Source organism: Ailuropoda melanoleuca, chromosome 2 (assembly GCF_002007445.2).
Source record: "Ailuropoda melanoleuca isolate Jingjing chromosome 2, ASM200744v2, whole genome shotgun sequence".
NCBI lineage: Eukaryota > Metazoa > Chordata > Mammalia > Carnivora > Ursidae > Ailuropoda > Ailuropoda melanoleuca.
The window spans coordinates 197490340-197515430 of NC_048219.1; the positions used below are offsets into that span (position 1 = coordinate 197490340).

Consider the following 25091-nt stretch of genomic DNA (forward strand, 5'->3'; position numbering starts at 1 on the left):
CCGCGGAGCAGAAGGAGGCTGCGGAGCTCCGCACGGGAAAGCGAGAGAAGGCCCACAGGTGCGCCAGGGGTTCTAACTCGGGATGCTGCCGATGCCATGAAGGCCTCTCAAAGAGAGGAGGAGGACGGGAGAAGTTTAATAAGAGGCCTTGTTCCCATGAAGATTTTACATAATTGCATTCCATCTACAATGCAGGAGTAACCAGCATAAAGACTTACTGTTACCTAACACAAAACCACCGCTGAGGGAAGTTTAATAATGTTACATAAGAACATTCTAAAGTCAGTGCTGGCAGCATGGTGGTTTCTTTCTCACTAGAGCAAAGCTGCAGAATCTCAGAGAGGCTGTGGCACACCCACCAGCACCAGTGAGAGGGAGCGATGGCGCTCCCTCGGCAGGCACACCGTGGCGCTTGCCTACAAGGCCGCCAGCCTGGTTTCCCGCGTGTCAGGGGGAAGTTTCTGTTCCTTCCAGCTCCTCAGCTACGTACTTCGAGCACGATCACCGGGTTGTAGTAAAGTCAGAGTCATGTGTTCTGTGGTTTCCTCGTGTGGCATTACTCACAGCCCCGCAGAGAAAACAGGCAAGTTTGAGAAACAGATACACAAAGAGAAGTCCAGACCCACACTGCTCCATCACAAGGCCGTGCGCGCCTAACCCGAGCTCCTCGGGGCCACGCGCGGGCTACACAGCACGCTTCCTCCCATCCCTCTGCTTGCGAGCAGCATAAACACTTCCTGTTGTACAGAATCCAACCGGTATTTTTAATGATGGGAAACAATTCAGGAGATGAGCAAAGCACAGTTTACATTTTACAAAACCATCTTCTGACTGGAAGGCATTTTTAGATTATCCGTGTTGTTGTTGTTAGAAGCCACTGCCATGAACATTCATGAGTAGACACTGTGCCTACTGAGGATCTGCTTAGAAAGACCAACAAAATCCACACATCTAACAAAAGTAACATTATGGCCCTCAAAGCAGCTTCTAATTGCTTTCCAAAATGCCTTCATACACTGACCATCATGAGCCACCATGGGCGGGTACCCTGCATCTTCATGAGTACTGGAAGCAGCACCCGACCCTGCGTCTCTATCGGTACTCGGGATGACCCCACGCTTCTGTCCACCAGTACTCAGGATCACCCCATGCCTCCGTCCGTCAGTACTCAGGATCACCCCGCGCCTCCGTCCGTCAGTACTCAGGATCACCCCGCACCTACGTCCGTCAGTACTCAGGATCACCCCGCGCCTACGTCCGTCAGTACTCAGGATCACCCCGCGCCTCCGTCCGTCAGTACTCAGGATCACCATGTGACTGCGTGTCTCCATCGGTACTTGGGATCACCACCTGACCCCGCACCTGTGTCCACCAGTACCTGGGATCACTATATGACTTTGTCCTTATCAGTACTGGCGATTGTCACTTGCTGCAAAGGGGAAGGGTAAATGGTATTTCACTGTGGTCCCTGATAACTACCCCGGCAAGTAGCTATCTTTCACTCTTGTGATACATCTTTATGTCCTTGGTTTGTTTTTCTTTTAGAGTATTTGCGTGGCATGTCTGGCCGTGGCGCTGTGGGTCTCTGTGTGTACGTTTTAAATGTTTGTCCATTTGAGCTGTATGTTTCATAGCGATAAGTCTATTATGAGCCTCCTACATGCTAGGCCTCACACACCGAAAGTTCGCATGAACTCTAAGTGGGTATTATCAGCCCCATGTGGTCCAGGGGTACAGAGAGGTCAGGGGAGCCTCAGGGGTGGCATTCAGTGGCAGGGTCTAACCGAAGCAGCTGCTGCCAGGGCCCAGTTCTCACTTCTCCTCCACTTTTGTGACCAAGCCTCTTCCCTGGTCTCTTGTTTCCTTTCAAAACCTGGATGCTTTTCTAATTTAGTGAGATGTTGTGTGTCTGTGTATGTACATATGTATGTGTGTGTATGTTGGTATGTGTATACACACACACACACACACACATATATACAAGCCCCCCCCCCACCGTTTCTGGCATTGACCTCCCAAAGCCCTCGTAGTAAACTCTTGATCTGATGTGCTAGCTGGACTCTTGGCAGGCTCCTGGATGGGGCTGGCAGTGGAGTTAATACCTGATCGCGAGGAAGCCTCCATAAAGCCCAACAGGATGGGGTTCAGAGAGCTTTCCATTTGGCAAACACATCCACATACTGAGAAGGTGATGCATGCCAAGTGCGTGGGGACAGCAACCCCGGCACTCGGGACCTGCCCAGACCTCATCCACATGTACCACATCATGCGTGTCCCATCTGTGTCCTTTCTCACATCCTTTAATGAACCAGTAAACACGTAAGAACTCCCCTGAGTTCTGTGAGCTGTTCTGGCAAGTTAAAGGAGCCCAAGGAGGGGGTTGTGGAGACGTCTAAGCTGCAGCTGGCTGGTCAGAAGTGTAGCTGACCACCTGGATTTGCAGCTGGTGTCCGGAACGGGGGGCAGACCCGTGGGACGGAACCCTCACCGTGGGGCCTGACCCTCCAGGTAGACAGTGTCAGAGCTATCGACATGGTAGGACAGCTGGTGGTGGCCAAGCACCGCTTGTGGGGAGACCCCACACGGGCAACAACCAGAACTGTGGAAAGTGAGGCCTTCCAGGCGAGTGTGGCTCCGTGGAAAAGTAAAGGACAAACAGGGGAGGAAGGGACCAGGTTTCCCCCAACAAAGGAAGGAAATACTGGGGTTTTCCTCATTTAATATTCAAATGCTTATTTTTATGTAGTCTGCTCTAGTTTTCGCATTGCAATTTTTTCCACTTCGTGGAAGTGCTGAAATTGATCTTGCTTTTGCTGGTTTGGTAAACAGTTTTATTTTATCCTTGGTTTTCTGGTGCTGGGTTTTCATTCATTGAGCTGCTTGCTGTTGCTAGTTTTTCACATTTCTCTCTGATATACATGAAGTGGGTTTTCGGGGTATGAGACTCTAGGGGTATTCTGACAAACCGCTCATAAACTGTTAATATCATTAGAGAAACCGTCTTTCTTGCCACTGTCATCACACCCTCAGTACACATTCTCATTCACAAACTGACTTTTTGTCTAGCCGTAGGTGTGTCTGGTTCTCGAAGGCAGCGCGCCCCGCAGTTACGTCACAGAGGGCCTTCTGTGTGTGGTGGGCGGCGGTCAGACAGCACATCCCCTGGCGAGCGGGTCCTCCGCAGCTGCAGCTGGGCCTGAATGAGCCCATCCAAGGGAAACACAAAGCAAGTTCACTAAACTGATTCCAAAGCACCTTCAGAAGCTCCCATCACGACACATGGGCTTTTGTCCCAGGCCTTCCCAGGGTCCGAGGAAATGACCCCATCGGCACATGAGAGGAGAAGCTCGCCAGAGCTCTGTGCATGCCGTGTGCGCCGGCCACCGGGCAGAGGGACGCGGCAACACTGTGCAGAGGGCACATGGGAGGATGGACACGGATAGGCCAGCCCGTGGGAGGTGACCGAAGGCACAAGTCACACCTGCTTCTGAGCATCGCTCCTCGGTGCCCTCCAAACAGAGTCAGTGTCAGACTGAACACCAATTCGGAACACTCAGGGCCTGCGTTTCTGGTCTGCAAGCGGACTTGTCAGAAAATCACACAGACACGGAGATGTGCGTATAACATGCCCGGATGTGCAGTCACCTGGCATTCCTAACAGCACATGAGCACATGAGGAAATATGCCAAGGGTTAACCGTGTCAGGACACAGCGTGCCTTACAACCAGGAGCAGGAGGTGACACAGGGCAGGGTGGGGGAAGGAGCAGAGGGCCCTAAGGGCCACTTACAGAGGGGAAATGCGTATTTGCTAGTAATATATAAGATAAGGGTACCCAGCTGATAAAAGAAACCACAGTGAAATGAGGAGCTTTGGGTTTTTTTCCACGTCTCAGTGCTGCTGGCCTCACAGCGAGGTGGGTCAGACGGCCTGATGAGGAGGAGGGGGAAGGCCCAGATGGAGGAAGAGACGATGCCCCCCCCCACTGTGGTTGCAGGAGTGGAACATGCGAAGCAGGACGAGAAGCAGAGCATCTCAGTCTGCAGAGTAAGGACCTTCCTGACAGTTGCCCAGCAAACCAAACCTGGGCGTTAGCTGGCCTCATCTTCTCAAAAACATCTGTCAATGTGGATCCACTTTCCCTCCACGGGAGGGACGTTTGTGAGTCCCCTGCAAGCACTCTAGGGACAGGCTGATCCCAAGGAGCATGTTTCGGGAGCCTCTGACTCGCCCTGCTCCAGCCCTACCCTGGCTGGCATCACAGGTCCAGGAGCCAAAGCAGCACGAAGAATAAACACTCCATCCAGCAGGGAGAGCCGGAGACAGATCCCAGGGCCAGGCAAGTGCAGCAAGACTTGGCAAGGGGACACCGGTCCCTGTCAGTCCTTGTCCCCTGAGCTATCAACTGTGCCCTCACTGGAGGAGGCATGTCACACGACTGACACATAGTCCCCCCACCTGCCTGGGGCGGGAGAAGGCACCTTACCTAGCTCTCTTGCATCCAGTCAGGACAAGCCCACCTCCCTGAACTCAGGAAGGTTCCCTGGACAGAGAGACTACAGGGATGCCATGGCACCTCCGGCCAAGGCCACTTTATAAGACGGCAGATGGTGACCTGGTCACAAAGGTGGACCCCCCCCGTGGCCCTTCCCGGCCCTTCCTCTCAGGGGCGGCAGGCACGACTGGGGTGCACGTCCTCACACCTGCACACAGGCGTGGTCACGGCAAACCCAAGTAACGCGGAGCCACACGTGCTCGACTCTGCGTACCGCGGAGGGACCTTCTTTCCTTTGTCGTGCTTTACAGGAAAGGATTAAAAGAAGAGCCATCATCCTTCTAGTTGTTTACTCCTCTCTCCATGGATTCTGCCACTTTGTGCATTCTCATCTTCGGCCTGCTGTTTACTCTCTCCGCAAACACTGAAATCTCTGTGCTCTCGTTAGTACCCTCACTCCTTATCCCACACGCCTCAGTATTCGGAAATACTGACTGAGCAAAAAAATTGTTTTCTCCTCTCTCTCTCTTTTTTAAGTTCGTCTTTTAATTCCAGTTCATTTACATCATGTTATATTCGTTTCCGGTGCACGATACAGGGATTCCGCACTTCCATACATCACCCTGGGCTCATCCAGATCCCTCCACTTTAAATCAGAGTTACAGAACCAATAAAACACATTCAGTACACGAATATCAAACATCTCTAATTCTTATTTTTTTTAAAAAATTAATTCATGCTATCATTCATTCATTCGACAGGGTTTATAGAGACCTAACTATGTGCCAGAGTCTGATCTGGTCGATGGGGCAGAGATGTAAATAAAAGAGACAAAGTTCCCTCCGTGCAGGGGAGGGATGTAAGGAACGGCCGGTAAGTACAGACCAGGCGGCAGCAGGGGCTGAGCAAATGGGGTGGAGCGCCTGTCCAGGTGCCTGGGGGCCGTGGGGGGGCGGGTGCGTCCAGACACCACCCGTCACGACAGACTCCTTTTTCTCATGCTCCACTGGCCTCTGAGGAAGGCCTGACTTCACAAATGGGACAGAGAATCACTTTCTGGATCAGGTGTTGGATCTTTTAACTCCAGGCTTTTGAGCCTTTTTTTCACAACAAAGTGAATGACCGGGCTGTGCTTGTAAATAGCAGCGAACAGAAAGGTCGCTGTGTTCACTCTGGACTGCTTGGAGAACAAAGACTTGCCTTCTGTTGGATTCTCCCTTTGAATCTGTGTCACAGATTCCTAAATGTAGTTAATCTAAGTAAAACTTACCTGAGCAAAGATCATGTGTTCACGCCGAATGAGACGAAATTCTAAGAATTCACTGTTCTTAGAGCTGACAGTGTTAAGTGGTATCAATGAGTAAAAGAAAACTGCAGAATTATTTAAAATTAAAAATACTGTAAATGTTTACAAATGTAACAAAACTTTAATTAAATATTCAATAGGAAATTCACTTTTAAAAAAACCCCAAGAAACTACACGGATGTCTTGCACTGCATTTTCAAATGCTTACAAACGGGAGACGCCCCAGGCCATTTGCATTCCCCCACAAACGCCCTTTTAGCTGGAGCAAACAAGGCTCTCCTTCTTCCGAGCGGAGCCCGCCCGCAGCCCCGCTCACATAAGAGCCCCCGAGTGGCGTCCACCACAGCGGCCTGCCAGGCCTGCCTTCTCACAAGACCACACTCAGGGCTGCAAAGCCTACACGAGCGTGCCAAATACCGAAACTGTACACAGTTTATTATTAATAATAAAACCTGACCACCCAAATCCACAAACTGAAAACCACCAGGGTTGCTGCTAGTGACGAGAGTGGAGGGAAGCAGAGAACATTCCAGCGCTCCAGTTGGGGTGGGGAGGGTGCTTAGGACGGAGTGAAGAAATTGTTTTTGACATGTAAACAGATCTAAAATGTTTCTGAAGTCAAATCTTTTCACATTTTGTGAAGCTTAAGATGTTGTTTTTATTGGAAGATTCTGGTAAACTACGAGGAGCTCCAGCCTGAGCTGCTTTTCAGCAATCTGGAAACCGGGCATTTGTTGGTTAGTTGTGGCACGTCAACTCGCTGATACCGGGAGTTTTAACTCCCATCCTCTGCGAAGCCACCACTGCCCTCCTCCAAAGCAGAACGCAGTGAGCAGAATGCACGAGTGAGGCCCAAGCCAAGCACAGGAGAGTGGAAAGGGGGTGAGATGCAAGGTAGGGGCACGGGCTGTGTGCAGCCCCGCCGTGCACACCTGTGGCTTAGCCGTCCCCTCCCCCACAGGGCTCCTCTCACAGGGCTCCGATAAGGACTGGGTGCCATCATCTACGGGGGTGGGTTTCCAGACCAGAAGGCATCCCCCAGTGGAAGACCACGGAGCCATTATGGTAGTCAGACTCCTAACACAGCGCAGGAGGTTCACCTAGACCTCAACCCTGGCTGCACACCAAAACGATCCAGGGGGTTCTAGAAATGACAATGCTGAAGCCCACCCTCCACCCCAGACCAGTGCACCAGGACATCTAGGGGATTTTCCCGACACCACATGCTGCCACTCACAGGTGGTCAGTGCCCTGGCCACACCTCAGCCAGGAAGGTCCCTTGACACACACACAATACACTTAGTGGTTGGGCCAGCACGGGGCTGTGGACAGAGGAGAGTGTCATCGAGCCAGCAGGCGGGGCAGTGAGGGTGATGCGTGTGACCACCCCGTCTCCCCCATCAGCCCGCCGCAGCTACAAGTCTGCGCTCAAAGACCAAGGGTGTCTGTTGCCAACCCAGATCTGCAATTTGGTTTCCCCCGATGGCCTTTTGTCCTCGTGCCTGGAATCTCGACTGTGGGCAGTCACAGCCTGTCAGCCACCGTCTCATCCGACTGGNTTTATTTGACAGAGATAGAGACAGCCAGCGAGAGAGGGAACACAAGCAGGGGGAGTGGGAGAGGAAGAAGCAGGCTCACAGCGGAGGAGCCTGATGTGGGGCTCGATCCAGTAACGCTGGGATCACGCCCTGAGCCGAAGGCAGACGCTTAACCGCTGTGCCACCCAGGCGCCCCAAGGTCTAGTAACTACTTTCAAGCGTCAGTACAAACATTAGATCTCATGCAGAATAAAAACTCTCCTGATATGCTTTCTACATTGAAACTCTAGCAGACCATTAAAATAAAAATACATTTCAAGTATATTATTTCAAGAGTAAAATGTGCCTTAGTAACTAATGATCATAAAAGTTGGTACTTTTATGTATAAAACCAATTACTAAAAACTTACAAATCGTTAAATGGAGGCACAAACTGAACATGAAAAAAATACATTGGCTGCGTATTTTAGGAAAAACAAAAGTCTCTTTGAAAGAGAACGTGAACACAAACACACAGCACTGCGGGCAGCACAGACGGGTGCGGCTGGTCCCGACTCCGGCCTAGAGGAGACCGACGGGTCAGGCCGCCCCGGGAGCGGGAACCCACGTGCCGCACAGGCGCCATCAGCCACGGGAAACAGAGCAGCACGGCCGAAGGCGTGTGTAACACGGAACACCAACAGAGGGCCCGGGGCCAGGACGTGAACAGAACCACCCAAGTCAAGGAAAAGGGCGACAGTCCACCACAAAAATGAGGAAGAGGCTTGAACAGGCAGGCACTCGACACGAGACATACAAACGTGCCAAGCCTCGTCGGTAACCAGACCACGTGTGCGGCCGAGGCCAGTGGGGTGAGCGCTCGCTCAGAGTGGCTGACAGCAACAAGGGCTGGCGGGGACGCGAGCAGTGGGCGCTGTCCTGCACCGCTGGGACAGTGCTTTAGAAACTGCTGGGCCTCACGTAGGAAAGGTGGACATGTGCATTCCCTGAACTTCAGCTCTAGCCACTTCACACCTGCCCGTCTGCACCGGGGGACATGTCCAGGGACACGCGTACCGGCATCGCCCATTACAGTTCTGGTTAGGAAACGCAAACCTACTAACCACAGGATGGATGAACTGAGTGGCAGGCCCAGGAGTGGGGCAGCAGGCAGCGACCAAAATCTGCGAGCTCTTGCTACAAAGGACGGGGATACACTGCACACACGTGACGTTGAGTGAGAGAAGCAAAACACAAAAGCCTACAGATTAATGAGTCCATCTATAGAAACCTCAAAGCAGGCCAGACTGTTCTTGGGTGTGAGATCCCGGGGAGGGGTAACATTGGGAAGGGGGGGGCCGGGTCCGGAGGACACGGCAGCCCAGATGCTGCTCCTGTCGTGGTCCGGGAGCTTTACTGGAAGGCAAGCTTGTGAACAGCTCCCTGTGCACTGGAGGGTGTGTACTTCTTCTCTATGTATGTCGTGCATCAATACGAAAGACTGTCAAATAATTTCAAATAACAGACTTTACAAGAACACTTTAATACATCGCATGCTGTTGTGTGTGTGTAGATTAAAATCTCAACAATGGGCTGTTAAGACGGTTTCTCTGGATGGCTAAGCATTTTCAGTCGTTGAAGATAATGGATGTCTGAGGTCCACGCGTGTCACTGAAGTATGCAAGAACCACTAGTTTTGCTCACAAGCCCTGAAAGACTCAATCACCCTACAGTCCTCACACCAAAACCCAATACAGGAGAGAAATGCATGTCTTGGCTTACACTCAGTATCACCAGGAATCACAAAAGTTCAGCCCAGCACCGATGTTTTGGGTGGAAATGAACAGAGTGGGAATGTGATGCCCACTCACTGTCCCGTCTAGGTCCTGAGTGTCACTGAGAACATGCTGCCCAAAGAGAGGACAAGTGCCTTCAGCCTCAGTCTGCAGGGATGCAGCCCATGTGGAGGACACACCAGGGCCCCCAAACACTGGTCCTTGCTGAGCCCACCAGAGGCGCTCTTGACGCAGCAGCTAGCTCATGGGAGGGCGCTGTGGCTCCTCCCCCAGGGACACGGGAAACTGCCCCCATAATCTTCCAAAGGGAGAACAGCACATAGAATCATCTCCTTTCCTGGAAGATAACAGACCACACAGGTCTTCAGACACCCAAGCACAGCCACTCGAGAAAGCAAACGGTAGGGTCAAGAGAGCAAATGTGAAAATAGGCAGTCAGCCACCGGTCCCCGCTCAACCCCTGGGGTTACGCCACAAGCTAGGCCTGGTTCAAGCGGCTCACAAAATGCGTGCAAGAGAAAAGAACTCTGAAACCTTTTAGGACTGAGCTCACAGGTGACATCCACTTTGCACCTGCTGGGTGTGCTTCACAACGCCGACGAAGCCAGAGGCTGCGCTGCCCACCCCAAAGGAAGATAGGGATGCGGCCGACTGGCCAAGGCCCAAAGCCGCGGGTGACGTGGCGAGCCACGCCTGGGGTGGGGCCCGGAGCACGAGAGAGCCGGGGGAAGAGCTGCCCCCACGGGCCCGGGAGCCCACCCGAACCGTGCACGCACACTTACTCTCCTTGCCTTTCTCCTTGTTCTTCAGCTGCTGCAGCTTCTGCTCCCGGTGCTGCTTCTCCAGCTCCTGCTCCTGGCGGTGCCTCTCGAGCTTCCGCTGGTGTTCCAGCAGCTCCTGCTGGTGCTTCATGGCCAGAAGCTCCTGCTGTTGCTGCGAGCGGGGAACGAGCAGACAGACACGGTCAGAGTTGCGCTCCCAACGGGACCGACAGACACACACAAGACAATCAGCCGAGGGCCAGGCATCTCCACGCAGGTGTCGCCCCAGAGCGGGGCTGTCCTCTGCAGGGCCAGCATCCCAGTCCCGGGGACCCCGACTCGAGGACCTCGGCTCTGCCCAACCCGCACATGGAAGTACAGCTGCGCGAAGCCCTGCACGGCTGCCGAATTTCTAAGTGGTTAAAACGAAAACAAAAACCACGGAGCTGCCTAGATAAAATACATATGAAGATCGGGGCGATCTCCTGAGTTGGGACTAGTGCTTGGACAGCGACACAGCAGAGCGGGACGTGGCACGGCTGCCCTGGAAAACTGGGAAAACCTCCTGACCACGTCAGATACACGTCTGCCCCAGGAGCCAGCAACCCTGTCCTCGGCCGTGGGGACACGTCTGCACGCAGGCCTGGATGAGAAGGGCACGGTGGCCAATCGTGCGCCTGTTCGCTGGAAAGCCACCCAGCAATGAGAGAGATCCACGAGAAACACAGACAGGCTGTCAACAAGGATTTCCCATCCATGAAGTTCTGGCGGGGGACGCCCGGGGACACAGCGGCTAAGCCACAGGCTGCATCCATGCCCGGTCTGAAGCGCCGCGAGCACACACCCCCTTTCCTTGTCGCTATGGGTCCTGTTTCCGTGGCCCCTCCTGGGCGGGCAGCTGTCCTGCACCCCGTGTGGGATGGGGCAGCACTGACAGACCCAGCAGCCCCGGAACTTTCTAGCAAGGAAGTCTAACATGCGCATTATCCCAGGTCCAAGCCATCAAATGTCTAAGATGGGGACAGAGCAGCACCTCCCTCTGGCTGTTTCCAGGGACTATGGTGCCCACCCAAGGGACCAGCCAGGGATGTCGTGGCACGCGGAGGCCAGCGGGCCCGGCCTGGAGCACGAGGCATGGTGACAGAAAGGCAGAGGAAGGGGAACGCGGAGTGAGCAGGACTGGGGCGTGGCTGTGCGAGGCAGGACGCGCACGCCTCACATCTCTAGCTGCTCTGTGAGGAAGGCATTGTACTCTCAGAACAGCAGGTTACAATGGAAGGAAACGAGACAGGCTCCTGTGAGGAGCAAATTTCGGGGGCTAGGGGTACAGGCAGGGTGACCAGGATGGAGTGAGGCCTACATGACTTTGTCCCTAGCACCGCTGTCCAGGCCCCCACGACGTGCTAGAGGGTCAGAGGGCAGGCGAGCAGGGAGGTCATCCAGCTTTCTGCTCAACTGTCCCTACACCCAAGAAAAGTCATCAACAGGGAGGCATGTGAACCCGCCCTAGGAGTGAGCGTATGTGTGAGTGCGTGATGGAGCTACCCGCTCTGTGGGCACCGTGCTCACGGGGACGTCTGGCTGCCCCAGGGAGCAGGCACTGTGTATCCTGGGACACCCGGACTCCTGCTGGTCCCTTAGCAGCCAGCTCCAGGCTCCTATGCGTGCTGTGTGTCCCCTGCCAGCTCTGGGGGGTGGGCATGGGGAGCCCCCTTGCTGCCAGGGGAGGGCCGAGCACTTTGCCACCAGAGGCTACAGGGAAGGAGGGGGAGGTGGCACCACCGGGGGCCCTGGCCGGCTTCCTGGGCCCCATTTCCCACGATGCCATCGCCAGAGTATACAAATTACCCAGTTTCTGTTACCAATCAGAGCAATTCATAAATTAAGAAAACAGGATTTCAGTTTGCTTAGAGCTCTTTTCTGTGAAGACATATGTCACCCACTATGTCTGTGACTTCTGTGAGGTTCAAAACACATTACACCAAAAATATTAAAGAAAAAGAACATCATTCTAGAAATTTATAAAATGAAAGTTCTCACTCATTCTCCAAATAAAGCCTACAACCCCGGAGTGGGAGCATGTGTGCTCGCCAATAAAAAAGACACTGGCCAGAACCTCAGACGAAGCTGGCGGTAAGAACTGATGAGCAAAAGGAACAAACCGCCAACTTATAAACAGGGAATGTGCGTGCAGGAAGTGGGTGCGGGATGCCTGGCCCGTGACCACCGAGGCCAAGGTGCCGGCCACACCTTCGCTCTCTGCCCCGCCTCCAGACAGACACACGCCCCAGCGACCCTGGCCAGCCAGCCTCCCTGCCTCCCGGCCTCCCGGTCCTGCTGCTGGGGAAGTGGCCTCATGGCCGAGCCCCACAGGACTCAGAGCCAGGGCAGGACACATCAGTGGGGCCTGGAGCTCAAGCCAGGCCTGTCTGGTCATACAGAGCAGAGTCCCAGTGATTGGGTGGTATTTCTCACTGCAGGGGACCCACAAACCTCCCCCCTTCTACAAAGGGAAAAGGGACTCATTTCCAGCCAGGAACACAGGGATAGACCAGCAGACAGGTAGGTGTAGCTCGGTCCAAAACCAGTGCAGGAGGGAGGAGGAAGGGGAGAGGTGTCTGGACCCCACGCAACAGTGTGCCCTTACCTTGGGAGACGCTGCCCCCGGCAGGCAGGCGGGACCCAGGTGTGAGGAGGGAGGGCTGGGAGCTAGTCAGGCTGCAATGTGTGAGGGGAGGGCCGTGAGGAAGGGGCCTTGGCTCAGGCACCACCCATGGGGTCCGCGGACACCGAGTCACTTTTCAGAGCTTTCCTACGAAAAAACATCACATTCCGAACAGGCACCTTACATGAACTGGAGACAGTGAGACTATCAGAAACGAGCCAGCACTTCCCAGCCGTTGCTTCCAGAAGACTTGTGGGTGGTGCTAGGAGGAACCCACAGGGTTTGGGAGAAGGGATCCTGCCTGAGGGCCGCACAGCTGCGTGCACAGGTAAAGACACCCCCACCCCGCCAGCTGCAGCGGGCCACGGCCAGCCGCTGGGGGGCTCCGAGGCGTCTCACAGCCCAGAGGGCAGCCCAGCGCAGCTCCAGCCAAGAAACCTGCACAACAGTATCTCCGGCATCTTGAACAATAGATCTTATAATCAAGTACACCCCTCTCCCGGTATCACCCACAACCCCAAGCTGCCCACACACGGCCCTGGGTTCCCTTCCAACTGCTCAGTATTCATTTAATGGGCAAATGAGGAAAAGGCAGAAATTCACTGACTATAGTCTCAAAATATTTACTTTTCAGCCAGAACCTAGAAGGAAAGCGAGACCTTTCCGTTATTGTTACAAAAACACTGAAACCACCGCCACCAGATACTGGTGATTAAAATTCACAGGACGATCAAACTCCCAGAAAAACAATACTGTCGCAGAGTTTTCATGAAAGTAGCAATTACAAATAATGACTTGATTCCCCCAAAATGCCCCACAGCTACCCTGCAGGTCTCCATCTCGCTGCGTTCAGAGAGGCGCTGCGTCATCAGAGGAAGGGGGCAGGAACCTATAGGAAGCTCCTAAACCAAAGGCCCTGGGAACAAGTCAGACGGAGGCACCTGTCACCCATGCTGTCAACACACACATCAGGGCCATCCCCGGATCTGGTGACACAGCGACTCTCTAGGGGAAGAGGCACAAGGCGAGGAACGCTGCTCACTTCCCTGTACGAGCTCCCCACGCAGCAGGGCGGCCAGGCCCTGAGCGAGGGCTCCGTGCCCTCCCTCCCCGGGGAAGGGACAACTGTGCCCCACAAGTGCAGCCTTCAAGCTGTGAAAAACGGGACTCGGAGAGATGCCGATTTTTACGCTGGGTAAAACGCACTTCGTCATTTACAGCGGGACCTTGCCAACAGAGGTGAGGTTCAGACTGTTCCATGGGCAGGCAAGTGCCGAGGTGTTTTTTCTGCAGACTGAAACTATTATGAGGAATTTAAAGTAAGATGTCCACCACCTGATTTTTCCAAAGGAAAAAACCAGTAACAGATGCCATGACTCTAAGCAGAGTTTAATACTGAATTTCTGTTTAAGCCAACACTGAGCTCAGGATAAAAAATTAGATCCCGAGAATTCACTTTCTTTGTCTCTGATTTTGGAGTTTAATAACCACACAGAAGTGGAATCCCAAGCAAATTTTTACGTTTAAAGATGAACTGAAACATAGCCCCGCTCCCCTGAAAGACAGAACAGGGACAAGTCCTCACGTGGCGCCCAGCCCAGGAGAAAGTGCTTCCGGGCCCCAGCGAGCAGGCTCCTGACCTGCTCAGAGCGCCGCTCTCCTCACGGCCAGTCGTCCTCATGGCCAGTGACAATGCCCGGCCCACGCAGTGGCGAACCAGCTTCCAGGAAAGCGCGTTAATACCACCTCGGTCCATTAACACGGGCACGGCTCACAGTGCTGCTCAGAAGCCAATCTCCCTGGGCCCGCAGTTCTGCGAAACACTTACTGCTGACGCCGTGGCCATTTAAGAAGCCACGTTTGTTGGGCCCCAAAGTGCCCCGCATCACAGGCACTCTGCAGCGGCTGTGGCCGTGCGCTGTCTCAGCACATCAGGGGGACCGAGGGCCACATGCGCACCAGGGTGAGGGGACAGGCCCCAAGGCCATAGCCCGCTCAGGGTCCCAAGGATGTCACCTGGCCTCACACACAGGGACGCCCACAGGGGCCAAGGGCACCGAGAATTAGCAGTGGGCTTCTTTTTAAAGTCGAAGGTATCTTCCTGCTTTCAAATGTACATGTAGACTCCAGTGGCTGATGCGAAAAGCAGCACGATAAGGAAAACCGCCTCAACCCGACCTCTCAGAAGATACGGACTGGACGTCTAGGGGTCCCATCAGCCCAGTCACACCCCTAAATCCTGGCTTTAGACAACAGCTAACCAACTATGCACATCTTCCCGTCTCCCTGATGATAACTGGCCTAGATTTAACCACTCAGGGTCCACATGCTTTATGCCAGTCTGCCCCTGCTGTGATGCTGCGCCTGCAGAAATGAGTCCCGGGGTCCGCGGTGAAGGGGGCACATGGGGACCCACCAGCCAGCCTCAGCTGCACACCTGCTCCCGGGGCTCACCTCCCGGCGCTCAGCAAGGCCCCTGGCCACAGAGGATGGCTGCCTCCCACTTCTGTTTCTCTTCCTCCTCTGCCAGCAGCCCAGGCTGGGGAGATGCCATACCTAAACCCAGGACAATGGGGCCAGGCAGAAGGAAGAGCTGACCAAGCTTCACAGATGGATGGCTGGTGCCCAGGGCTGGGTCCCCCGTGCTCATGTCCACACAAGGCCAGCGTGGGCCTGTTCTTCTCCCTAAGCAAGTCCCATGGGCGTTCCTCACAGACGGATGCCTTCGAAAGGAAGGGGGCAGCGAGGGTGCAGGCCTGCCTGTCCCCAAGGCCTGGTGTCTGCCATCACTAAACAGAAGGAGAGACAGACAGACACGAGTAACTGCCCTTGCCACTTACTTCCCTGGGTAACTTGGAAAAGGTTAAACCAAAAATAAAACACAGGCTTTAAGTGCATCCTTCAACACTGTAAAAGCCTGGCATGGTCAGCGCTCACGGAGAAGCCCGCTATGACGTGCCGGACCGAAAGGAGCGAGCCCGTCTCCGTCTCGCACAGGAATCGGAGGCTCCGCAGGCAGCGTGTCCTGTGACTTCGGTCGAGATGCTCCAGGAGCCTCTCACACATCCTCTCGCTCACTTTCCAGAGTAGAACAGGGCAGGCCCTGTGACCCTCACCGGCCAGAACACATGATGGGTTCGAGAGGAACATAAATAGGGAGTTTCCTCGCAACGTGGGGCTGCTGCTGGCCTCTGGGAACACGTGCTGTCTGGCTGTGGGTTTTATTGCGCATTTGGGACTGAACTGTTGTTACCCACGGGGTCCTCAGAAACGGGGCCATTTCCATCTTTAGCTCACTGGGTTTCCTGGTTCAAATCAAAAGGGCGTGTTCAGGAAGTTCAAAAGCATTCTCCCCTCTCGCCTCATGGCACAACCAGCCGTGGTCCAAAGCTCCCACCCACAGCTAGACACTCAGATGTCACAGAGACAAACAGCGTCGGCCTTCGACACGACAGTCCCCGTGAGGAAGGTCCGCATCACAAGCGCCCAGCACCAGGGCACAGGCCAGGCCCACTGTGGGCCCCAGAGGCTGTGGAGTGAGGAGGAACAGTGAGGAGAAGGGGGTGCAGGGGCAGAGGGGGGCAGTGAGGGCAGGACCAGTGCAAGTCTAGCTGGCCTGCACACCTTCCGCCCTCACCCGTCAAGTCTCCGTTGCTGGAACTCTGGGCTCTCTGTCAAGGCTCAGCCACAGAAGCACCTTGTCATGAGACTTGCATCTGGTCCCACTGGTGGCAATCCTGGCTCCTTTCCGGCCGGGGCCTCCACCCCGAGACACTTCCCATGAGGGCTCCAGGCTGTGTAAAGCCTCCACCCATGTCTGGCCCCTTTCGCCCTTTGCTGCTGCAGACTTGCATCCTAGGCCATGGCAGGCAAGGGAGCCTGGGAGGGTCATGACCCGATCCAAGGCAGCGTGTTGAGGAGCAAGAGCCCAGAGAGGGGAGGTGATGAGAGCACGCTTCAAGTCTCTTCTGTGCAGCACGGGACAAGGTTTTCTCTGTAGCACATAAACTGCTCCCGCTGCCCCCTTTGGAAATACACAGAAAGTTCTGGCACACTCTAGAAGGCATAATTACAGGTGATGTTTTATTGGGGCTGATCGTGTTATGTGCCACAAAGGCCTGGCAGCAAAGGAAAAGCAGGGCCCAGCATGGGGCTGCCGTGTCAGCAACAGCCTCGGGGCAGCGTGTCAAGCAAGGCCATCCACCTGCCTGTAATGACCGCCTAGAAACCAAAGCGGCTGGTTTGGAAGCGGTTCCTTCCGTCAGCACACTGACCGGGTGCAGGCAGGTTCAGGGATGACGCAGGACTTTGGGTGGTACACAGCGCCAGCTTTCCCAGTAACCCGGCTTGCAACAACCCATTAACCGTTGCCTCAGGTGACCTGGAACCCCAGGGCCTGGGGCAATGTCTCTTCAGCCATCTGGGACGGGTAATAACGAGAGCAAACCTCACAGCTGGGCTCCCGGTGCCATAAAATCAGGTTTCCTTCCAATTTGATCCTTCCCCCTGCAGGGAGAAGACACACTCTCAACTAAATAACTCATAGGACTCTAGCCTACCCGTGGAGACAGCACAAATCGCACTCACAGATTTCATATCTATCCACACACACATAAAAGTTCAGCCTTGCTAGTAAAAAAGGACATGCAAATTCAAACAGTGTGGGGACGGTTTGTATTTCTCACCTATTACTGGAACTACCCTCTGAGGCCTGGAATCGAGAGGCCTCTGAATGCACCTCTGGAGAAGCGCAGGTGTCCCCCTCTCCTTTTCAGAAGTTTGTGTTACATCACTTTGCTTTTACGAAAGACCTACATTAGTACCTATTTTCAAAATAAACCTGAAGGGGATTTTCACCTTTATGAGAAAAGGTGATAAGAACAAGTATGTGGGAAGTGTTGGCTCTGCAGCGAGCCATTGCAGGGGCAGCGCGCACCCTGAGTGGCAGGAGCCCCCCCGCCCCCTGAACCTATCTCGGCATCTTGGCGTCCAGCCACCAGAGCTCCGAGCTGTGTCTGTGAGCATCTGGGCTTCATCTTGATTGATTTTGCGCATTGGTTAGCAAGATGTGTCCTAAGTACCAGAAAAGCCTAACAGGTGATTTTCTAGATCTGGGAACACTCCAGAAGGTCTCCATGTAAATCAGTGGTGATTGCTTCTTTGCTTTACACCATTTTGGCTCTCGAAGGTTCTCGTCGTACAGGCATGTATCAGGGCCAGCATGCCCCAGGTGTGTGCTGGGGGGTCAGTCTTACACGGAGCATTACTCATACTCATTAGACCCTCTCAACACACATTTACATGTTCCCTCCTCATACTCTTCCCAGGGGCATGAAGGGCAAAATGCAGGCGAGAAGCTTCCAGAAGCATGGAGTGCCACTAGCAGCTGCCCATTTGCAAGACCTGCCATCAGCTGGTCCTGGGTACCCTTGAGCCCAGATCACTTGGAAAGCAGAACAATGACTCCACCCGGGATAGAGGGGTCCTGGCCAACACCCCCTTCCATCTGTTACCCAGGCTCTCCTGAGGCTGGGGACGGGCTTTGCGTCCCCCACAGCACTTGCACCCTGTTCTGTCTGTTGGGAGGTCTGGATGCAGTTCACTGGTCCAGCTCACTCTGCTTTTCTTGTTAGAAACGCAACAGAATGACTGATGGTTAAGTCAGAGGTCAGCTACTTCTGGGTTCACATTTAACCATCAGTTCACTTATCAAGACCCATCCCCAAAGGTCCATATTCTTAGAAAAGCCCAAGGACAGATTGCTGCTCACTGTCCTGAATGCCCGCAAACATTAAGGGATTAAACAGAGCTCACTCTATTTCCCCACATCAGCGACCTCATCCAACAGGTGGTACGTAAGAGTCCTACAAGAGAGTGGTCCTGACTTGTATCCATTTGACTGGTTTCCATTCGGCTACTTTACGTACATAGGTAAAATCAGCTAAGTAACTAAGAAGACAGTCTGAGTTTGGGGGGTCCCCAGTGCCAGTGAGGGGCTGGCCACAGGAAAAGACAGTGGCGAGGTGCCCCATGGCTCTAGACACTGTGTCCCACGCTTGTGCCCAGGTGTCTGCTTGGAAGCACATCAGGGGTACACACACAGGGTCTGAACACAGAGCCACATGGCAATGACCTCACCTGCAGGAACTCATCATTAGTTCCGGACACATATTGTATGGTGCCTCTTATATGAGGCGCCTGGAAGAGTCTAATTCAGGGGCTAGAAGGGTGGTTCCCAGGCTGGGGAGAGGGGGGCGGGGAGTCAGTGTTTCATGGGGACAGCGTTTCTGTCTGGGGAGGTAAGAAAGTTCTGGGTATGGAAGGTGCTGATGGCTGCACAACAGGGTGGACATACTTAACGCCACCAAACAGCAACTCAAAGATGGATAAAATGGTAAATTTTAAGCTATTGTATATTTTCCTGTAATACAAACGTGAGCCAGGCTTAGCAGTTCCTCTAAGAGTTAGACAGAGAGCTGCCATGTAACTCGGCCATCCCGAAACCAGGTTATCTCCAAAGAAGAACGCAACGCAGATACTCTGGCAGAAGTGCGTGCACAGACGCTCGCAGCAGCAGACTCACCACCACCAGAAAGTGCTCACAGCCCGACTGACCGTCTACTGATGGATACACAGACTGAGGAATGGCCACGCCGGATACCATTCGGCCCTAAAAAGAAAGGATGCACGGACACAGCACAGCACAGGCGAGCCTTGAAGAGTCTCGTGCTGAGGGAAAGAAGCCAGAGACAAAGAGCCCAACGCGGCAGGACTCCGTGTATGCGGCCCACCCAGCACGGGCAAGCTCAGACCCAGAAAGGAGACCAGGGTGGCCGGGGCCGGGGGAACAGGGAGTGTCTGCCTAATGAATGCACGGTTTCTTCCTGGGTTGATGGCAATATTCTGGAACTACATCGTGGTGCTGGTTGTACAATACTGTCAATGGACTAAACTGCACACTTTAAAATGGTAAATCATAAATTTTGTTACGTGAATTTTACCACAGTAAAAAAAGGAATGAGGAAAAAACTAAGTGCTTTCCATAAAAGAGAAGGAAAAAAAAAAGAACAAATGTTTCATATGGGGCAACGTCCATCCCCCCATGGGCACTGCTGCCACCTGCTCTGCTCTCGGACGCGATCACGGAGCCCGTACAGAAGCACTGGGACAGTGACTGGGAATGAAGCACAGAAGCCTCGGTCCCTGTTACGCGCTCCATCCTGCCCGATCGGCATCAGGAGAGCGTCCCGAATCGGCAAAGGAAGTGAGGGGCCATTTCAATCATTTAGAAGAACCCGTGGCTCGTGAAGGAGGGCAGGTCCAGTAGATACCTATTTGATTACACACAGAACGAACAGCCAAATGACAGCATCTGATGGACATTGAAATGGTCCCTTGAACTTCTCAAGAATACTCACAGACCAAAAAGAAAGAACACGACGATAGAAAAACAGCAAACAAATGATAATTAGTAGCAAAAAATGAGAACAGTCAATAAACATATAGAAATATGGTTACCCACAATTGAGGAAATACACCCAGGACGTGAGACAGAATAGAAAATGAATGTGAAGAAGGGCCACCAATACGTGAGAGTGCTGGGGCTGAGTCGTGGCGCTGTGACCCTGGGAGGCGCAGTCCCTGCACGGGTGCTCCCTCCCCACTGCTGGGAGAGGGAGGACTGGTGGGAGCCTGGTGGGGGGGCGGTGCGCCGCCCTCTGGGACAGGTCGCTGAGTGCCGCCTGCCTTGGTTCCTGATGCTTTCCTATCTTGCCTATGGAATCAGCAAGCGGTGTTGGGGGGGTGGGTGAAAGACAGAGCTAGACTAACAGACACACGCTCACTCAGGACGAGCATGGGGTGGAGGGGGACACATGGCATTAGGGGAGCACTCACCTGGGGTTGGCAGTTTCATATCACTCTTTGGGCAAGTGCATGATACACGCATGAGGATGCTAAAAACATGCGAGAAACTGGAAATGACCTTAACGGTCAAGTACTCAAGTGTTTTTAGTTATTTAAATTCATTATGGTTCATTGTGGGACTACAGTAAACTGTTAAAATCATATTTTTGAAGTATAAGCAATGATAGAGATGTTAACAATAAATAAAACACACGTCAGAGTACGATCCCAACCCCACAGAAGTCCACACACACGCACATGGCTCACACACTAGATGACAGGGACTCACTTCCAACATAGGAACTTCCCTAGCTCCCAGCACTGGAGTAACATTTCCTCTTTGTCATCTCCAATTATTCAATAATTAACGGTAATGACATTTATGATCACAGAGAGATTTTTTACGTGCAAACATTCCTTGTGAAAACGGCGGTTTCTGGACGCCGACACAGGCCTTGCTTCTCTCCCACACAGGATGCAGGGGTCCCGGGGCCCAGGCCTGTCTCTCCTCCTAGGGACACTGGGGCCTCCTGGGGTGCAGATGGTTTGCCCCTTGACAGGCCACACAGGAAGGTCTACGGGGACAACTCTGTAAGGGACCCCTAAAGAGGAGGTCAGTGTCCAGGCAAACGTGGCATTCCCCCCACTCGCCTCTGAAGACCACGAACAGGGACAGAAAAGAATGTTTTTGAAAAGAGATACAAATCCACAGGAACAAGAATGCAGAAAGGGCTGGACAGCAGGGTTCTAGGAGGCATTTTGTAAGCTGCAGAGCATGTGGGTGAAGAAAGGGCCCCTGACGCACGAGGCCATGGCTGCCACCGGGGAACCAAGATGACAGTCACTCTGGTGGCGCCCGTGTCAGTGGCAACCCCCACTCTACTGGTGCTCGCCACATTCCGTCAGTGAGGCCTAGTGCTGACAAGTTCCCAATACGAAAATAAATTCTCAAATAATGAAAAAAAAATACATTTATAAAAGTATCACTGCCCATGGATGGAGGTGAAGGAGACACATGCCTGAACCCAGAATCATGGCCAAGATGGTGACTCTGGCTGGTGCTGGGGGTTTCCAGTGTTCAGGCCCACAGCCCTGTCCCCTCCTCCTCTTCACGGTGCTCCTGACTCAGTCAGCAAGTGCCATCCCGGGGCCCAGTCCCCTCCGAACCTCGCTGGGGTGTGTTCCTGGAGAAGACTACTGCACTTCGGGCCCCCATTTGTTGCATGCCCCTCAACGTCCATTGCCTTGGTTATATTTCCATATGAATTTTCACTCTGGCCTCAAGACTTGCCTTGGCCAGCGGGCAACGGCATCTATGATTTGAACTTCTGCTTAAAACACACTTGCCCTCCTGTGAGCTTGGAACTCTGAAACCAGCAGATAACCCACTAGCCCTTACCTGCCTGTCCCCCAACCAGACCAGAGCGTGAGGCCATTCCAGGTCAGCCAGCCACCAGCTGGCCAAAGCTGATCACAGGAGCGTGAGAGAACCCACATCCGTGGAACAGCTCAAACAACCCAGCAAACAAAACAACTGCTGTGCTAAGCACCGTGTCAGGGCGGTTTGTTACATAGGAAACTAACGAAGACACTACACGGTCGTCCTCGCGGTCCCTCTGAAATGGCGGCTGTCATTCCTCAAGCAGGAGGGGCCTTGTGCTGGCTTACAGGATGCAACTGTTGTCCTTTTTGCATAAAATGAATGCTTAAATCAGAGATCCTGCCCTAACGACGTACCACATTCAGATTTCAGATACCTTAAAACATAAAAATCATGTTATCTCATCATTACACTTAAAAACCGTGTGTGCAGCACAAGACCTACAGGACCGGGAGACCTGCACGTGACCACCGGCGTTCGTCCGCACGGAGAAGCACTTGCAGGCTTCCAGACTGCAGGATGGGATTTGCATCGGGGACACAGGAACCAAGCCAGCGCGAGAGGAGGAAGAGCCAAGAGCCGAACCGAAGGGCACGGAGTGACTGTGTGGTGTGTGTAAGCAGTGCGCAGCCACAGACACAAGAATGGAGAGCCTGAAGAGTTCTTTCATCGGAGAGCAGCCTAAGTACTTGGAGGCGCCCGAAGTGGCGGTGTCTGCAGGTGCCTGAGGGGTGGAGGGGAGGAGAGGCACGTCATTCCTGCAAGGGGGACTCGCCGCATGGGATCTCTCCTGGAAGGGCAAAGCTGGCCATGTGGAGACAGGGAGCACAGACCGGAACAGACCTCAGGCCTGGGATCCCGGCGGGAGGCAGGGGCGGGCAGGCTCCGTTACTTAATGTTATACTATTTTTTGATTTGAAACATTAGAAACATATTTCTTTGATAACATTTTTAAAAATTAAAAATAACACAACTAACCGCCAAAGTGGTAAATCTAGTTAATAGTCTTTTAATCACGTATGCAACTCCAGATGATGAAAACAGTTAACGATTTTCTGGGCGCAAACACTCACCGCCCCCAAACTCACGCTCTCCTCTGCCTCCGGGATGCTGCTCCCCTGGGACCCTCTTGTGCAGAGACCTGACTGTCCAGGACAGAAGGGGACACGGTGCCCAAATCAGCCACGACCAGCAAAGAAACCGCATCAGGGACAAGTGTGACAGTGAGCACTGGAACTTACAAAAGATCTTATTTACCTGAAGTTAGCAATTTTAGTTTCAAAACTATTCCCTTTTTAATTATAAAATCCTACGCAAATTCACTGATGATTTAATGACACAAATCAGACTGTATGTTCAAGAAATCTGACAAACACCACTGCCAAATGTCACCCACAATATGAAGGCTTATGAGGAGAGTTTCAATCATCTGAACAGAAGCCAATTGACGTAATAACACAATCACAGAGGTCAGACAGCTTTTAGGATCTCCACTTTACATGAAAAAATAAAACAAATGTGGGCGTCTGGGTGGCTCAGTCGGTGAAGCGTCTGCCTTTGGCTCAGGTCATGATCCCGGGGTTCTGGGATCGAGTCCTGTTTCAGGCTCCCTGCCCAGTGGGGAGTCTGCTTCTCCCTCTGCCTCTCCCCTGACTTGTTCTCCCCCACAAAAAAAAAATACATAAAATCTTAAAAAAAATAAAACAAATGATTAAAAATGCAGAGAACAGGTAAACTTGAGATTCTTCCTGAAATTTTGAGAACCAGGCCTAGAGCCACATCTGTAAGAGTCACAACTGTGGAGCCATGCCTGTGGGGGAGGCACATCTGTGAGAGCCACGTCTGCAGGGAAGCCAAATTGGTGCAGGGGCCACATCTGTGGGGGTGTCACATCTGTGGAAGGGGGCAAATCTGCGGGGGGCCCACATCTGTGAGAGCCACATTTGTGAGAGACACATCTGTGGGGGGGCCCACATCTGTGAGGGGCAAATCTGTGGGGGGCACATCTGTGAGGGGGCGTTTGTGAGAGCCATGTCTGTGAGGGGGCCCACAACTGTGGGGGTGGCCCACATCTGTGGGGGCCACATTTGTGAGAGCCACATCTCTTGGGGGGGCCCACATCTGTGAGGAGCAAATCTGTGGGGGGCACATCTGTGAGGGGGCCACATTTGTGAGAGCCATGTCTGTGGGGGGTGGCCCACATCTGTGGGGGCCACATTTGTGAGAGCCACATCTCTGGGGGGGCCCACGTCTGTGGGGGGGCGCATCTGTGAGGGGGCTACATGCGTGAGAGCCACATCTCTTGGGGGGGCCCACATCTGTGGGGGGTAAATCTGTGGGGGGCCATATTTGTGGCAGTCCACATCTGTGGGGGGTCAATACTGTGAATGCCATGTCTGTAGGGGGGCACCATCTGTGGGGGCCACATTTGTGAGAGCCACATGTAGGGGTGCCATCTCTGTGAGAGCCACATCTGTGGGGCTCCCAACACTTCTGAGAGCATCGGCCCTGTGGGTGAGGGGAGCTCTCGGGGGGACCCTGGCACGAGGAGCACCCCAACAGCCAGGTGCTCCCTGCACAGCGATGTGGGACCTGCTCGAGTGCCTGCCGGTGCTGAGGTGAAGACTCAGGAAGGAGACTCCTCCATCTCCAAAGCAGTGACATCAAGTCCTAAATCCCCAGGTGGGGACACAGACAGGGGGTCAGGGAGGCCAACCCACCCCAGGCAGAGGCCCCGGGCAGGTGGGAAGCCTGGCCTTGCCCTCAGGCAGCGGCACCAACCCCTCTCAAGGTCTTCATGGCTCTTGCTTCCTTGTCAACCCGACGACCCCTCTCATTCACAGGACTTATTTATGTCTCAATTTCTCCTTTTCTAGTCAAAGCTACCAGTTGACCTGGCACATACATCTTCCTCAAGTCCCAGGTGGCACAGAGGGGCCACCACCGCCAGTTCCGGTACGGTCTTCTGGCCGCATGCTGTGTGCAGGGCAGAACGCAGCTCCCGAGTTCTTTCCCCATGCAGGTGCCAGGCTGGGCCTACAGGGCAGCCAGGGACAGATGCGAGGCTGTGTGCGGGCGGGGCTACACAGTGTGGCACCAGGGTGGGGGGCAGGCCGGGATAAAGGACCTCCAAGGGCACACGGGGCCCTGGCCGTGGGGCAGGGGTGGCCTGGGCTGGGCGGGCGGGCCGTGTGTGCTGGGTGCAGGAGAGCCAGGAGTCTGCTCTCGGGGCTCACAGGTAGGGGAGGCCACGGCCTCACAAAGTG

General features: G+C 53.8%; 1 protein-coding gene across 1 annotated transcript in view; it reads right to left on the reverse strand.

Annotated features, from left to right (window-relative positions):
* HDAC4 (histone deacetylase 4) overlaps nucleotides 1-25091 on the reverse strand; it is a 166381-nt gene that overhangs the window by 99967 nt on the left and 41323 nt on the right. Inside the window, exon 3 of the mRNA XM_034655536.1 lies at nucleotides 9896-10046. Coding sequence (XP_034511427.1) covers nucleotides 9896-10046 — 151 coding nt within the window. The remainder of the gene's footprint in view (nucleotides 1-9895; nucleotides 10047-25091) is intronic.